General features: G+C 33.7%; 1 protein-coding gene across 2 annotated transcripts in view; it reads right to left on the bottom strand.

Annotated features, from left to right (window-relative positions):
• Positions 1-2,203: 2,203 nt before the first annotated feature.
• Sec63 (translocation protein Sec63) overlaps positions 2,204-16,109 on the bottom strand; it is a 50,936-nt gene continuing 37,030 nt past the window's right edge. For both annotated transcript variants that reach the window (XM_068367041.1, XM_068367042.1), the window contains exons 12-14: positions 11,154-11,299; positions 9,978-10,169; positions 2,204-8,346 (exon numbers count right to left, since the gene is read on the bottom strand). In XM_068367041.1, the coding sequence (XP_068223142.1) occupies positions 8,050-8,346; positions 9,978-10,169; positions 11,154-11,299 (635 nt within the window). In that variant the 3' untranslated portion in view covers positions 2,204-8,049. The remainder of the gene's footprint in view (positions 8,347-9,977; positions 10,170-11,153; positions 11,300-16,109) is intronic.

Here is a 16,109-nt window from a genome sequence, read left to right as displayed (position 1 = left end):
CAGGGCACGAGTATTGTGAGCAATTTCCTTTCTTGGCCATTGCCACAGATGGTGATGCCTGCCGGCCGCTTGCTGTCGCTGCCTCCCATCTACAAGTTCCGTAGGCTATAACATGTTGCGGTTATTGCCTACACCAACAATGCTGAGTTTGGTGAGGCCAGGCCAGGCTTTTCGCTACTTGCACCTCGCGGTTTGACCTCTAATGAGGGAGAACCTGCTGTTCTTCTAATTCAGCACAGCCTTATTCAGCTCCTCGCAAGCAAATACCTCCTCTGGTAGGAGGGCATGAGTACCTTGCTTCGTGACATGTCAGCCTGTATTAGTAAAGACTAGTCTCACTGAGAATTCATGTTACAGTGTTTCACACTCATCCACTGAGTGCTAGTGAGGTGGGTGGGCGAGCTCCTCTGCCTGACGAAGGTCTGTAAGCAACCCAGGTTGCTCACTCACCATAGTACTCGTAGCTCACCATAGTACTCGTAGCAAGTTGTGAGACACTTGCCACCTTAGCTATACCCATCTTTTACAGGTGTGAATCAACGCTCGCCAGCGTTCAATAACACTGGCCGGTGCTAGCTTCGCCAAACAAGTTCACAAAACTTCACTTGCGAAACCCCTCTGGGAATCTGTCGAGTGTTTGCATGCTTGAACGATAAAACTTTAACATCCAACAGAGAGAACCCAGACACTTCGCTCTAGTGAGCGAGTGTCTGAGCAAACTACTCTAACCTATCCTCTACTCTATTAAAGTGAGTGTCTGAGCAAATTCCTCTAACCTATCCTCTACTCTATTAATTTTCCTGAGAGACAACCCGACACTAAACGTTAGCAAGGTGCGCACGTAAGTTTCCGTCTCTAACAGGGTAAAGGTCTTGGCTTTGTACAGTATAGTTTCAGTACATAAGGAAACACTCATCCTTTACATAGGAAATTCATCCTTAGATGGGAGGCAGTCCCTGTTCCGACTGGCTGGAAACTTTAAGTCGGGATTCCCATCCTCAGATACTGTGTAACATTTGAGAAAAGATAACACTTCCAACATTTTCATTTCAGGCCAAAGAAGCTGTTCCAAAATCTTCACCAGAAAATTAGATACCACTCATGAGAAATCTGCAAAGTAAAACATCTACAATCCTTCTCACACCCTTTAAGAAGTTAGCCATTACCTTAAGTGACCGAGAAATCTTCTACTGCTACTTACCAAGGCACTTACCCCAATTTTAGGGGGTGGCCGACATCAAACAAATGAGCAAAAGGCGACCTTGCCTCTCTCCGCTCCTCCCAGCCTGACGAGGTATTCAGCAAGAGTTTGGCTGGTACTGCTAAGGTGCCACAGCCCAACCTCCCCTGTTATCCTCCAACATAAGGAGCAGAAGGTTTTGTATCTGTCAGAACAATTAGGAATTTGGGCTGTCTAGTGAAGGTTTTGTATCTGTCAGAACAATTAGGAATTTGGGCTGTATAGTCGGACACTGGGGACCCAGGTGCAACTATGGGAAAATCCTCCATTTACACCATGATGAAACGTTATGAGACTAGACAGCAAGACGGAAGAGAGAAAGCAGGAACAGACTTAAAGTAGGAAGGTATAAAGCAAGTGCAACTTAGGGCCAAAAGAACGCTGCTAAATCCCAAGAAATGCCTACAGTGCACCGCTTGATACGCACTGACGGCGCTAATACATTACCCTGTGCGGCTTCCTTAATCCAATTCAGTTACTTCAATATAAAATCAACCACCTTGAAATCTTCCTTGCTGTCACTACTAAGTAACCATTTATAAAAATCTTGACTCTCAAATAATGATTAGCAAATACAAAGTGCATCGGCACGTTTCAGCGTTTAAAACTTTCTCTATATCAAATAATACCCACAAGTCAGATTTCTTGATTCTCAAAAGGTTGCATGAAGGATTTGTTCCTACAATAAAGGTAAATCAGGAGCTAAGTAGATGTATTAAAAAAAAAAAAAGTCAGTTAGATAGGAAGGGACCTATTAGAATGGAAGAAAACTATACAAATCTATAAGTACAGTAATAAAAATGAAATACCACTTGGCAGAATAGAAAATGAGAATACTGTACCTATAGTGTAACTGAACAAAACCAAAGAACACGTTAATCTTTTAGCACCTACTTATAAAACAATACTATACTGTAATTGTACTGTAATTTTTAATCATTTAATAAAAGGATATTAAACAAATTTTATTGTTATCGTTTTAATTATAAACAAAATAATTCTTTGTGCTCACATGAAAAGTACTAAGTTTACAAGTACCACTTTCTCTTTCCTCTAACAGACTTAACATTAAAATGATCTACCTGCCTACAGCCAAAACTTCTCTAAGCAAATATTCATCATGACATGAGGGTCATCAAAGGAAGTGTGAAGTGAAAAGAAGGTAAAGCTTCAAGGAGACTACAATAAGAAGGGTATTAAAGAGATGAAAATAAGTGATATTAAATGTACAGCACGGCCTGAAAAGGCCCAATTTCTGAGCCACAAACATGATGAGGAAGACAGTGAAAAGGAGGATGAAGGGGACATGGAGGTAGTCAAGATTTTAACACTAATTTTTCCCATATAACTGGGAAAACAAATGACTCCCTAAAGATTTGATTCTCTATAGCATGAAGCATTCAATACTCAAATTTTCTGCTGGTCCTTAAATGCTAGGCATGTCAGAACAGATAAGTATGTTGAATTAACAACTTCATGCACTGCGATAAAACATTTCACAGTGTAATTATGTCAAATCCAACATTCAAAATTTCAATGCATTTAAGATGCAAAGAACATGTAAAAGCAAGTACAGACAGTTAAACTCTAAGGATTTCACATTCTCTAAAACCAATAGACAATGTTCTATTCAAACAGTGCTTCCTTTCAAGTTCTTCAATATCTGTACTAGAGAGATTTACTTCCAATTTCCTGGTTATAACATTCACAAAATACTTTAGAACAATACATGCATATTTCACCTAACCTTATACAGTACTTCACTCAAACAATGGAATTACTTGATCATGTATAAAAGTAAATGAAATCCAGATCAACACACTTCAAATTATTAGACTACAAATCCAAATAAACTCTAGTTTAAGATATATGTAGTGTAAAAAGTTTAACATCTTCCCATACTGTCTTCAGGAAACACAACTCCCCAATGCTATGTAACAGCACACAGAAAAATTCTTATTATGACAATTTTCTTCATTATAACATGCCATTCCAAGCAAAATTAAGAAATCAGTTAAAACAAAAATACCAAAGATTTCAATGCCAAGATTACTTTTGATAAATTGAATTATTTTTCTCAAATATAATACTACTGCCAATGGATTGATTAACTACTTAAAAACAGAAACATTAGGCCCCTTATGTTTATGGCTTCAAATATGAAATTATAGGAATCTATACAGAAATTTAAAAAGAAACAGTAGAAAATTTCCATAATGAAATGTAAAAATTGAAAATGATCCAGTACAAACTCCTTGGAAAGGAATTGTTATGTATTTCCCAAAGAGAAACTCTGGATTTCAAATACTCAGCTATACAGTAAACTTGAGCTTTGTGGCCTAAATTAAATGCCATTATATTTATGCAGTAGAGTCAATACTTCATACTATACTGTATCAGTAACCATTCCACTTGCATTCATAGTTTATACTGAAAACTTAGTCTTCTTACACCACAAATCACTTAATGAATTAACCTGACCATGTGCTTACACATATAGAAGAAACTGCAATATAAAATTAAAAACTTGACAATTTCTAAGTTCTACATTTCACCTCCAGCCAGGCCATGCCCTTTTTCATGAAAAACATACAAGAAATATATTTATTCTTTAGTATTACTCTAGAAGAAAAGTATTGAATATACTAGTCCCTTTAAAAAATAACTTCCAGCATTGTCATTCAAAACTAAAGTTATTACCACACTCAAGTGAAAAGAATGTTAATATATCAAAATCCTTCTAGAATAATATTTCAGTACAAAATCCCTTACCACAAATCTGTAGGAAAAGAACAGGACATCACCGCTACCACTAAATTCAAATACAAATTTGTAAAAATAAATAATTCATGCTTTATAAGTTTACATACTACATTACTACATACCTGTTTTAGAGAATTAAATATTTATTAAACTTTTAAATTTAAATACAGATGTACATGTATGACATCAGCAATCATACACATACCAAACATTGAAAAACTTAAAAAAGGTGATGATAACTTATATCAAATATTGTAAAACAGCTCATCATAAATATATTTTCACTGCAAATTCAGGTTAAAAATTTATGACATATGCAAGTTCATGTAAGTTAAAGAGATTTCAGGAATTCAATTCCCAGTATTTTGAAGGTAATGAAAAAGCTGTTACCTCTTTTGATATGGGTACTGTACATAAAAAGGCAATGTAATGTTTTCCTTAAATTTATAAATTGCACACCAAATAAGATTCTAATCATGACTTAATACTTAGCAGAAAAAATTCTCTTCTTAAATGGAGGGGTCAAGAGCATAGTTCTTAATCTACAAATACTAAAATTTCTCAAATATCACATTTTTATAATCAAATGTCACACAAATAATAACTTAACTATAACATATTCTTGTGAGGAAAATACCAAGACTTCAGGACTAATACTCAGGATTTCATCTTCACCTTTATTTTAGAAAATGTGGTAAACTAAAAGCTCAAAATTTTTTTATGTTAATCACAGCTTTCACTTAAAACTACCGTATATCACCATTGTTCTATTTCAACAAAGTACAATCACCCCCAAATAGTTTTGAAGACCCTGTCACACATACTAAACTCAAGTGTTGAAGACTTTCCAATGAAACTATTTACAGTACTTCCTGCATCTCACCCCACTGGAATTGCTCATCTTGGATTGGGGGGACTTTGTGCTTGCTACACTTCAGAGTATCTGCCATATTCCTATACACTTTTAGTCAACCAACTTCAATACACTAAACAATAGTCAAATTTCTTGGTTAATTTTTTTTTTTTTTCAAAAGTATTAAGTTACTTATATGTCAAATTATCTTCATGTTGGCTAAAAAAGACCTACTCTAAGAATGCACTTTTTTCTTAGCGCTTTTCGTGTTATTATCAAGAAATACAGTACTGGTCATATTTCCAAGCTCCCATAATGATGGACCTAGGGATACATTCTTTAAGGTGAACAATTTGACAGATTCTTGGTTATCAATTTACACCATGTCACAATTGCCTATTAAAATTTTTTTAATCTGTCATGTGTTTCTTTGAGCTTCTTTAACTGGTAGTTACATGGAAGAGAATATTGTCATGTTCAACTTGATCTAATTCTTGTCTCTAAACATCAGTGCGCAGTGAAATAGAAAATGGTGCAACACCTAATTTTTAACCCTTTTAAGATACATTTTATCTCCAACTTCTTATTTTCATTAAATGTTCATTATGTTGAAAAATAAACAATATAATAGATTCTTTCTTAGTTATGCCATAATGAAGCTGCAAGAGTAAGTTACAGTAGTACCTCAGTTTACGAGTAACTTTGAATACAAGTAAATCGGTATTCAGACATACAAGTTCAAATTGGTTTCAAATTCATTTATGACCATTGTATCTGAAAGTAAAATTTTGAGCTGTATGGGCATATTTAATGGATAAGTACTAACGAGACTGGCATGAAATCAGTCAAACGGTGCCCATACACCATATAGTGTTCGTGTGATTTTATACCCCATTTTCATGCAATTTTATAAAAAGGCAAAATCAGTCCACTAGCTAGGTTCCTTGTGAAACGTGAATTCAAGTGTAAAATAAATGAGCATAGATTAAGCAATTCAGTTATTAATAGTGTAGTTCAAAAGAGAACTCCCAATATTTTATCAGAACTGGTCATAGAAAGATTCTCTCCTAAGCATTAACCCATCTCCTCTCTCGTTTCCTTCATGCCAGCCACGACTATTTTTAAAGGTAAAGCGAGTTTATTTGTCAATACTTCATTTATACTGTTTTCTGATGTTAGAGGTTATTGTTTAATTTGTTCACTAAATTCCATTATAGACCTTTAAAAATGTGTATTTATGGACCAGTGGAACACACAGAGAATTTCCTTTATTTCTTATGGGAAAAATTTTTCAGAATACGATCATTTAAGATTAATTGCTCACTCCCAGAATGAATTAAACTCATAAAACTCCTAACTATTGCACTTATAAAATTAGTTAAAGCAAACCCCATCAGATTTTAGCTTAATCATTCTAAATTGGCCAAATATTTTGTACAATTATAGAGGAAATAAATTTAATCTGTAAATGTTTTCATCTTCTAGTATTGATCAAAGGACTATGCTAACAAACTACAATCACTTTCACTTAAGCATGATGTCTTTTATAGAGATCAATTCTTCAAATTTAATTTCTTTCAGCTATTGAAATTCATCTCACAAACTTAGTACAAATTTATAGTAGCACTGATCTACAAATATTTTCTCCGTTAAGTTTTGTTTGTACGCAAGTGTTTTTGTCTAATGGTTCAAAATGTTCATGAATTTTTTTTTTCCCAATATATTTGTTGCTTTTTCAGCAGGGTCTTTTTCCTGCATTGCTTCAGCTTTACATTTAACAAACAAATTTTCTCATAGGACAATGCAAACATAATTACTTCAGAAGGTAGAGGGGCACAGAAAGTACAGTACTTCAAAAAAATTTAGGGATTGTACCTGTTTTTCACAATGGCATCTAACCTGAAAAAAAGTCCATAAAAGTTTATAGGTACCTTTCTAGTAATTCTATCATTTAAATAGCTAAATTTTTTTCCAAGATGAATAAAAAATAATTAGACTACAATACTTGCCTATCTTATAGTGGAATTTTTAAATCTTCCTTATCTCAAAATGTTTAAAATTTAATTCAAGAGAATTTCTTCAACACTTTTTACTGTTTTCAAAATTTTTCAAAAAAGTAAATCTCAAAGATAGTACTGTACAGTTGATATAAAAACAATTTTGTTTCAAAATAAAAAAAGCAAAAAAAAATTTTAGCCTTAATTTTTTAATCCGGTTCTTTCAACAAATGAGTATGTATGAAATTTATCAATAAAATGTTGCTTACCTAGTGTATAACAAATAAATGATCTGCCAAATGAAAGAGGAGGCTGTTTTCGTTGTTGCTGCTCACGAAAAATTAAATTACTTGTATGGAAATATAATCAAGAGGCTATAATATCCCATCACTTACACATGACCATGTAAGAAATGAAAATATTACCAATTCTTCAACAGCCATGCTGAAACAATTCTACATGATGTATTCATAAATGTGAGGATTATCATTTAAATGGGTTATTATAAACATTGCAACTAAGAGCACCTGAACTACAATGACATATTTTACTGGTGACATTATATAATTAATTGATAATTCTTTAAAGTCCTAACCCTCAACTTAATCGAATGGTTTTCAGTCAAACACCAACCCACTGACAAAATATGACTAACCATAATACTTTTAAATTTTATCACTATTAACATGAAATCCATTACCACTCAATAATACTTCATATTCCTTTTGAAAAAATGTCAAATGAGACAGGAGCACTTAATGCTTTAAAAAAAATGTGCATTGAAAACTAAAAGCAAAATATGTTAATGTAAAAGTTTTATATCTAGATTTCAAAACAAATTATAACAAAGAATTGGGGATATAAACAATCTATAAAGAAATAACTAAATGTAATATTTGCTTCGCTTATAAACTTGCAATAAATATATATGCCAAAATATTTTAGTTTCTAGCTTAATTCAAACTTGGTTCTACCCATAACAATACAACTTCAAGGCCAATGGTTTCAGTTCTTATTAAGTAGTCTGACTTGTTAAGCTACTCTTGAATGACTGGAGAGTAGCCAAAATATAAACCACCATGTTTTCTTATTGCTGACATCTTAAATTCTTTTTCTCTCATAACATTCTTAAAATAAAATGCCACTACTAATTAACTGGTATTTCCTAACCACAGATATGCAAATGTTCAAACCTTTCACTCCTCATCACTTTCGTCCGTTACTTCTTCATCAGTGGTATATTCAGACTCCTCACCATCATCTTTACCCAGATCATTATCATCATCATCTTCCTCATCACTTGAACATTCCTGCCACTGAGGATGTTCTGTGGGAATTTCTCTAGCCTCTTTCACATCTAGTTTAATATCTTGTACTTGGTCAAAGCCTACGTAGGAGTCAGAACGCAGACAAACTTGATAAGTGTAAATCCCTGGCTTTTGAGGAGCTGTAAACTTGAGCTGCACTTCCTCTTGATCAACAAGGTTTGTTATCTGATGAAATAGAAAATGTTAAAAGCATGAGGAGGCTATGCTAATACTGTATTAAATAGGAAAAAAAAATAAATAAATAAAGATCTCAACTGAAATAAGTAATATTTTATCAAATGATTTTCTAAAACAAACCCATTATTTATAGTTAAATCTGTCATAAATGCTCCAAAACAAAAATTAAAAGCAGTATATGCATGGCATATCAGTTGGTTCTTGGCAGTCAGACTGGCCCTGTTAATTGATTGGGAAAATTTCACCATGAGAATGTAGTTCAGGGAGATGGAAAATTGGAAAAGTAATGGGTTAGTAAAAAAAAAAAAAAAAAATTCAAGGTTCAATTAATTTGTTCTTTTAGAAATGCAATTATCATAAATTGCCTTAATTCCATGGAGGTAATAACCATTCGTGTCTCATCATTACTAAAAATTTAAAATGTTCCTATCATTTAAGAAACCAATACAGGTAGTCGTCAACTTACAACCAAGGTAGGGACCAGGAGATGCATCATGAGGTGATCTGGACATATGTCGAACTTAAAAAGTGAAGTTTCCGTAGATTTATTATACGTCATGATTCAGCAATCATCTAAGTCATATTTTATCAATATTTTCTTACTGTGTATCATAATTTCCTTTTCTTGTTTCATAGGATATCATATGCCCTATTGAAGCATTTTTGTATTCTAGTTTTAAATTTTGAGAGCATTTTAACAATCTTGAATTACTTAATATTTTACTTACCTTTGGTTATGATCAGCTGATCTGAAGGTCCCGCTACAGTATCTAAACATTGCGGACATACGAATGGTGTATTTTTTATTTATTTCTTAATTTATTCAAAATATCAAGATGAATATTACATCAGCACCAATATTTTATAGTATATAAAGGTTTTCATACAGTTTATTTAAAGTCATTATTATTAGTTATCACGCAAATAGGTTCTCGCTCTTTCTCCGTACATATGCGTGCGCAAACAAACGTACGGGTAGTTCATTTTTAAAACTTCCTACAGAATCTAATTTTCATTTCATTATTAAGGCTTCATATTTCATTAGGTATAATTGTGTTTAATTGTGGTTTATTAAAGCATGTTTATATTCTATTTTTCCATTTCTTGAGCATTTCAATAATCAACAATTACTTTAGGTAGGCATCAGCTGACCTTAAGGTCATGCTACCGTATTGTGATTATGCGTACATACAGTACAAATAACACAGAGTTGTTTATATAAATTTCTTAACATGCAAAATCTCTTCATAATGAATATTACATCAGCAACAATAAGTTATTAGTTATCATTCTCTCTCTCCCCCTCCCCTTCGACAGATATTAAAAAAACACATACACACACACACACACACAGTTAATTTGTGTATAAGAAAATACATTATTTCCAAGGAAATATTTGTCATCACAGTGAAAATATGGTCGTAAAGTCGTAAACCGACGACTACCAGTCTTCACTAATAAAGGTTTACTAGAACCCCCTTGGGTGAAATCTGTATAATGTAAGGGAAGAAGCACTTAATAATTTCTATCACTCAAACTCAACCAGCAGACTTAGATCTAAATATTTACACATCTTTCTTTTCTTGCTAAATAATTAAGCATTTCTAAAGTTAGCTTACCTGGTAAGGCGCAGTAATAAGCATATGCTTTTTACGGTCACAAACATAAGTCCACCAATGTTCTTGCTTATCTTCTGGGAAATACGGACAATGTACAGAGTGAGATATTTTAGATTTTCCTTCAAGAGCCTTTTCTCTCTTCGTCAAACCTTTCTGGAATCTTTCCCACTCCGCATCATCATCAAAATTATTCTGAAAGAGTTACCGTAAGTTAGCTTAAGTAACACAGTGTATTAATACAATACTGGTAAATTCTAATATAATCTAGTGAACATATCTACCACCCCTACACAAATGCAATTTCCTCATAGTGATGTTTTGAAAATGAATACTAAAGCCAAATTTCTACATATCAACTATGGAATCATCTAATTATTAGCGATATTACTCATGGCTAAACATATCTAACAATAATCAAGTAAATTAATTGAACAACTTCCTTTTCATAAAAAATAATCAGATGAACTGAAAATTTTGACAATTCAGACAATTTTTTTTCCAGACAAATTACCCGATTGCATGTTACCTTACCCAAATTCTGAAGCTAGCCACTTTGAGTAGCAGGTTTAAAGAGAATGAGTCTGCAGTGCCATTTAAACCATACCACAACCCAACGAAAACTTATTAAAAGTTGCAAAACATTCATACAAAGTTCACTAACAAATATCTGGGTAAAATCAATTGAGCAGACATTAAATACTTATTAAAATTTTACTTTAAGGAAATTAACTCCCCCACAATGTGACCTCATTTGTTTATGAAAAGGGCTTCAATTATAATTATTAGCATGCTTTGATCAACTTGAAAGAATTCTATTTTTTCCTCCCTTAATTTGTTAGCAAATCATACTCATAAAAAATTATTTTTCAGTGCAGCAAAATTTCAAGAAACACGGCAAGAAATTTGGTATTATTCAAGATTACCACTGTATGCTGGTTGGCATCTCATTTAAAGTATAATTTATATTTTCAAAAAATCTTCAGACAAAATATCAAAATTGCACTGCCTTCTGCTTATTCAATAAATTCTTCCTTGACATAAAAACAATTAGCTTCCATGACCAAACTATAACATAGTTCACAGTTAAAATAATAATACATTTGATGGACTTGCACAATGGTATATACAGAGGTAGTCAACGATAATTCAGTAACTTTACTTTAGTTCACCACATACCTTATCATCCCTATGTGACTCTGTATCTGCCTCTTCTGCTAGAGATTCATCTGAATGTGACGCAGACTCTTCATCATCAGTATAGTCTGCAACCTTCTCTTCAGGAGCTAGGTCCTCAGTACGATCTTGGACCATACCAGCAGTGCCTGTTTAAAATAAGCATTCATCAATTGCTTTGTTTTTCAGGAGCTTCTTTAAACTGAAACATTTCAAGACAAAAGTTATTTAAATATAAATTAAACATTTATTGGTATATAGTACAGTAACATAAAAATATACAGTATATCAAAATAGTGTATTACTTTATCAATTAGAGCAACCACTATCCTTTACCAAGCTAGTAAATATCTTATCTACAGTTTGCTTTAATTAATCAGTAAGAGGAACACATACCCTGAGTGAACACAATAAATCAGTGAGTTTACACAAAGTGAAAACAAGGAAATACACAATACTAGTGATGAAGTAGAGTACAATATGCACAAAGCATTGTGATCCATCAAGTGCTGTTCAACAAGTAAGAAATGTAAAGGACCAATACCCACACGAAATGAAATACATAACTAGATACTGATATAATTTAACCTACTTTACTAGCAGTACCAGCTGAACTCGGTTGAGTCCCTTGTTAGGCTGGAGGAACGTAGAGAGTAGAGGTCCCCTTTTTTGTTTTGTTTCATTTGTTGATGTCGGCTACCCCCCAAAATTGGGGGAATTGCCCTGGTATATGTATGTATGTACAAATGTGAAATTATAATTAGATTTTCCAGTGATAACTTAAGTGTATTGTATTATTCTGCAGAAATATAATGTTATTTGTAGAAATTTTTCATTGCTGTACAACCAGATGAAAGTGAGAAAGGAGAAATAAATTGGAGCATGGGGAAAAGTATTGTCTTATATCAACATTCCAGATATACTAAACAAAATTACCTATCACATTTTAGGAAGAATGATCTTACCACAATAGTTACAAGTATGCAATGAATTGAAAAGAAATATAAAGGGGTTAATAGAACAATCTATACATTACTCCTCCACTGAGGACTTCATTTGTTAAGTACGCAGAAATAATGTAAAAACACTATAAAAAGATGGGAAAGCAAGGAAAAAAGGAATTAGCATGATTTACAAGACCAAAATTCTAAAGAATATATAAAAAATCAAGAGGTTAAAGAGTAAATTGGAAGTACAAAAGTATAGAAGAAGTATAAAAAGGTAAGTACAGCTTGGGACCAGTGGAAGGAGCATAACAAAATGTAATTTAGCCAGAACTGAAGAGATGCTGTAAAAGTAGTTAGTATTGGCTACCAAGAGTCACAACTGCCAAACTATCTTGAAATATTTTGAAAAGTAAAATTTATTCCTCATCTATCCTCAATGTGAATTAACCCTTAGTCAAAAAAATGTCAACATACCCCCTCACAGCAGTCAGTGATTCACATTCAAAGACAGATGAGCAACCTCCATAGACCTCGAGTTAGAAAATCTGGTTTTCTGAGTGAATATGGCAATAAATTTAATCTCATAATTGATGACCCAACATTCTGTTTTTAGTGACAACAAAGTCTCAGTAAAAATAGTCACCCCTTTGGTTTAGCCAAGGAAGGATCCACACAAAGACCATCCTAGTGCGCTGTATGCATGTTCTATGCAGACAATAAGCCAAAATTTACATCATTCAGATGCTGGCTAACATGATCCAGATGATGTTAAAGATGAGGACTGTTTTAGAAGCTGAAGGGGACAGTGATGATAGTGATATTTTCCAACACAGTATAATAATTTGTATGAAATAACTGGAGGCAATACAGTAGGAGCATATGGATGCGTTAAAATAGAAATGAGAGAAGCCCTTTTTCCAACTTCAGATGGTTGAACAGATGGCAAAGGTTTTGTTGTGATGGAGTATGACTTAGTAGGTGAAGGAACAATTACTTATAATTTTGGTCGAACTTCCAATGGCAATGAATATGACTTTTTCTAATTATTTATATATGAAAAACCTACAATAACGGTAGAGGAGAAATTCTTACTGAGACTAATGCACTGTTGAACACAACCAATTACAAAGGGGATGCCATCTAAGGTTGCCTTTCACTTTTCCAGAAATACCTATTTTGTTCAATTTTAGGACAATTTTTGTTTGTTGGTTTGAGAAAGAAATAGGCATATTAGGTATGATTATCTAAAAAATAAATAGTGTAGGTAAGATTAACTAAGAAATAATGTTTTTCATTTAACATTTTGCTGTAGTATCTATTTTCCATCATAACTAAAATCAGATATATCTTTTTGGAGAGAGATCAATTATGTATTTCATGATTTTTGGTATGTTTGTTTGATCATAAGAATAATTGCCTATTATAAATTTGTGCTTATTGAGGCTACAAAATATCTTAAATTGATCTTTGAGAGATAGAGGGAAAAAAGAAATGGAAAAGAAAACGCAATCACTCCAGTTCTTTTTTAATATTTGTGTCATGTTCGCATGTATCGATACTTTTCCTGTGTGTCTGTAGTTGCCAATCATTGAGAAAGAAAAAAAAAACTAGGGGAATCTACAGTAGTTATTGTTATACTTCACGTAAATTCCTTGCTTATTGTTATTTTACGTTGGTCCAAATAATTCTTCTCATAATTAGATATTCAAGGCTATATATATTAAATTACATGAATGAGAAATTTATGCATAGAGAGGGTATTCTCAAAATTTAAGGCCAATGATTAGCCTACTTCATCAAATACCAGACAATTGAAACTGCGTTTGAATAAAACTTTCAACTCTGGCTACTTAAGGAGCGAGTGGAGGACACTCAATAATCAAACCATTGTTCTCTAGTCTTGGGTAGTGCCATAGCCTCGTATTATGGTTTTCAACTTTATTTTAAGATAGGCAAAGGCTAGGAGAAGGAAAACTCCAAAATCAAATCAAACAAGACCCCAACGGCGGAGCTTCCCAGCGCCGGAGGAAGAGGGCAATGCCTGTCGGGCATAACAAGAACCCGGCAGCCCGATGCAACCAACATCGGAGAAGCCGCCTGTCTCATATGTCTTGAGCCGCGGTGAAAACGGTGTGGGCCAAGTGTGTGCGCGTGGCCGTTGCAAAGCCACGACCACCCAAAATAATATACCCAGCTACTGGCATTCTGTCGTTTCCTCCACCCTTCTTCATCTCTTTCTCATAGGAGGCTGATGGCTAACGACAGAACCCAATACTCGGACACGAGTGGGCGCCGACAACGACGAACGGGTTAGAGTTCTTTTGCTTGAGGGTACACTCGAGCACACTGTTCTATCTTGTTTCTCTTCATCTTGTTTTGTTAAAGTTTTTATAGTTTATATAGAAGATATTTATTTTAATGTTATTCTTCTTAAAATATTTTATTTTCCTTTTTTTCCTTTCCTCACTAAGCTATCTTCCTTGTTGGAGCCCCTGGGCTTATAGCATCCTCCTTTACCAACTAGGTTTGTAGCTTAGCAAGTAATAATAATAATAATAACAATAACTGTACTCAAATTTACAGTATTAATTCAACTTTCAACTTTATATTTTCTAACATATATATTTTCTTTTTTCATAAATTTTTCTGTCTTTTGGGGTACTTTCATTTACAATAATCCCTCAGTTATCACACGACTGGACCTTATCATGCAGGAAGTTTCACATAAAATGATTAGAGAGTACAAATAACGACTGATCCATGGGCTGAATCAGCAACCGTAAGAATTCTACCCGTTTGGCCTAATAATACAGGTACAGTATCTCCTGTAGCCCCCAGCAATGTCTATTATGAGAATCACTTTAAAATAAATGCCTTTTCAACAAAATACAGCCTGACCTTGGGGATGAATCACTGTAGAAACAACTCCAATGTTAGTACTTTTTCTATCCATCCCTCATGGTCGTGCATCCAATGCACTGGCAGTATGGTACTATTTTTGTTTTAGAGGGCCTTGGGTTTTGGGACTTATAAACTAGCACTGACTTTGTCAGAAAGCCTGCATTATTTCCATATAAGTGTGCAGAAATCTTTGCAGGTATTGAATTCAGGGATCTGGTTACCTCCATAATGAAAGTTCATGATAGCATATGTTGCCAATAGAGGCCAAGTTCATTACTTGTTTTCGCAAATAACTCCTTCCTTGATAATGATCTGGAACATCTCCTGCAGCCAGTTTGTCAGCAGCAGCAGCAGCTTCTTCATGCAGGGATATGCTTTTAAGGTTGAAATTCCTTTGAAATTTATCAAACCAGTCCTTGCTGACAATAAATTCAGCTGGTTTGGTGGACAATGCCATAGATAATCCTAGTTCTTGGTCGTTGTCACCACCATCTGTAAACTTATTGTAGAGCTACTGCGTAGCCTGGCCTTTTCACATATGGTGTTGATATCCAGTGTGTCTTGTTAAAAGTGACATTTTCCGTCATCCTTATATACTTTTCATGCTTCTTGATGCACTAAACAGTAGATTCATTGATACTGCAATGGCAGCTTATATCAATATAGTTTCTTCCTTCCTTAAGCATGTATAGAGTTTCATCTTCTTCACTTTAGTAATTCTTCTTCCAACGGTTGAGTTCACTACCAAAAGACTTCGAAGGTGTAGAATATTTGGCAGGCATATTAGTGCTTTAAAGCAATTTAGCTTAAAATTCCAAATAAATCAAACATATATAGATGCCGTACATATACCTAGAAGCAAACAGTATACCATGGGATACCGAATGCTACAGTTTACTTGAGTGATCCTATTGTTCAACAACAATCAGCATGGTCTGATTGGCGTTGTCTCCTCTACTGGCCAATAGCATGCACGAGTTTCATTTTCTATACAGTACAGATATGGGATTCTATGTGTAACCTACGACAAATTACGCATTTTCTTCCTCTCGATCAACTATAAAAAGCTATATAAACTGCCTAAATATATGTATTTTTATCTATTACTGTA

The sequence above is a fragment of the Palaemon carinicauda genome, chromosome 44 (assembly GCF_036898095.1).
Source record: "Palaemon carinicauda isolate YSFRI2023 chromosome 44, ASM3689809v2, whole genome shotgun sequence".
Lineage (NCBI taxonomy): Eukaryota > Metazoa > Arthropoda > Malacostraca > Decapoda > Palaemonidae > Palaemon > Palaemon carinicauda.
This window is presented reverse-complemented; position numbering and strand designations above follow the sequence as displayed.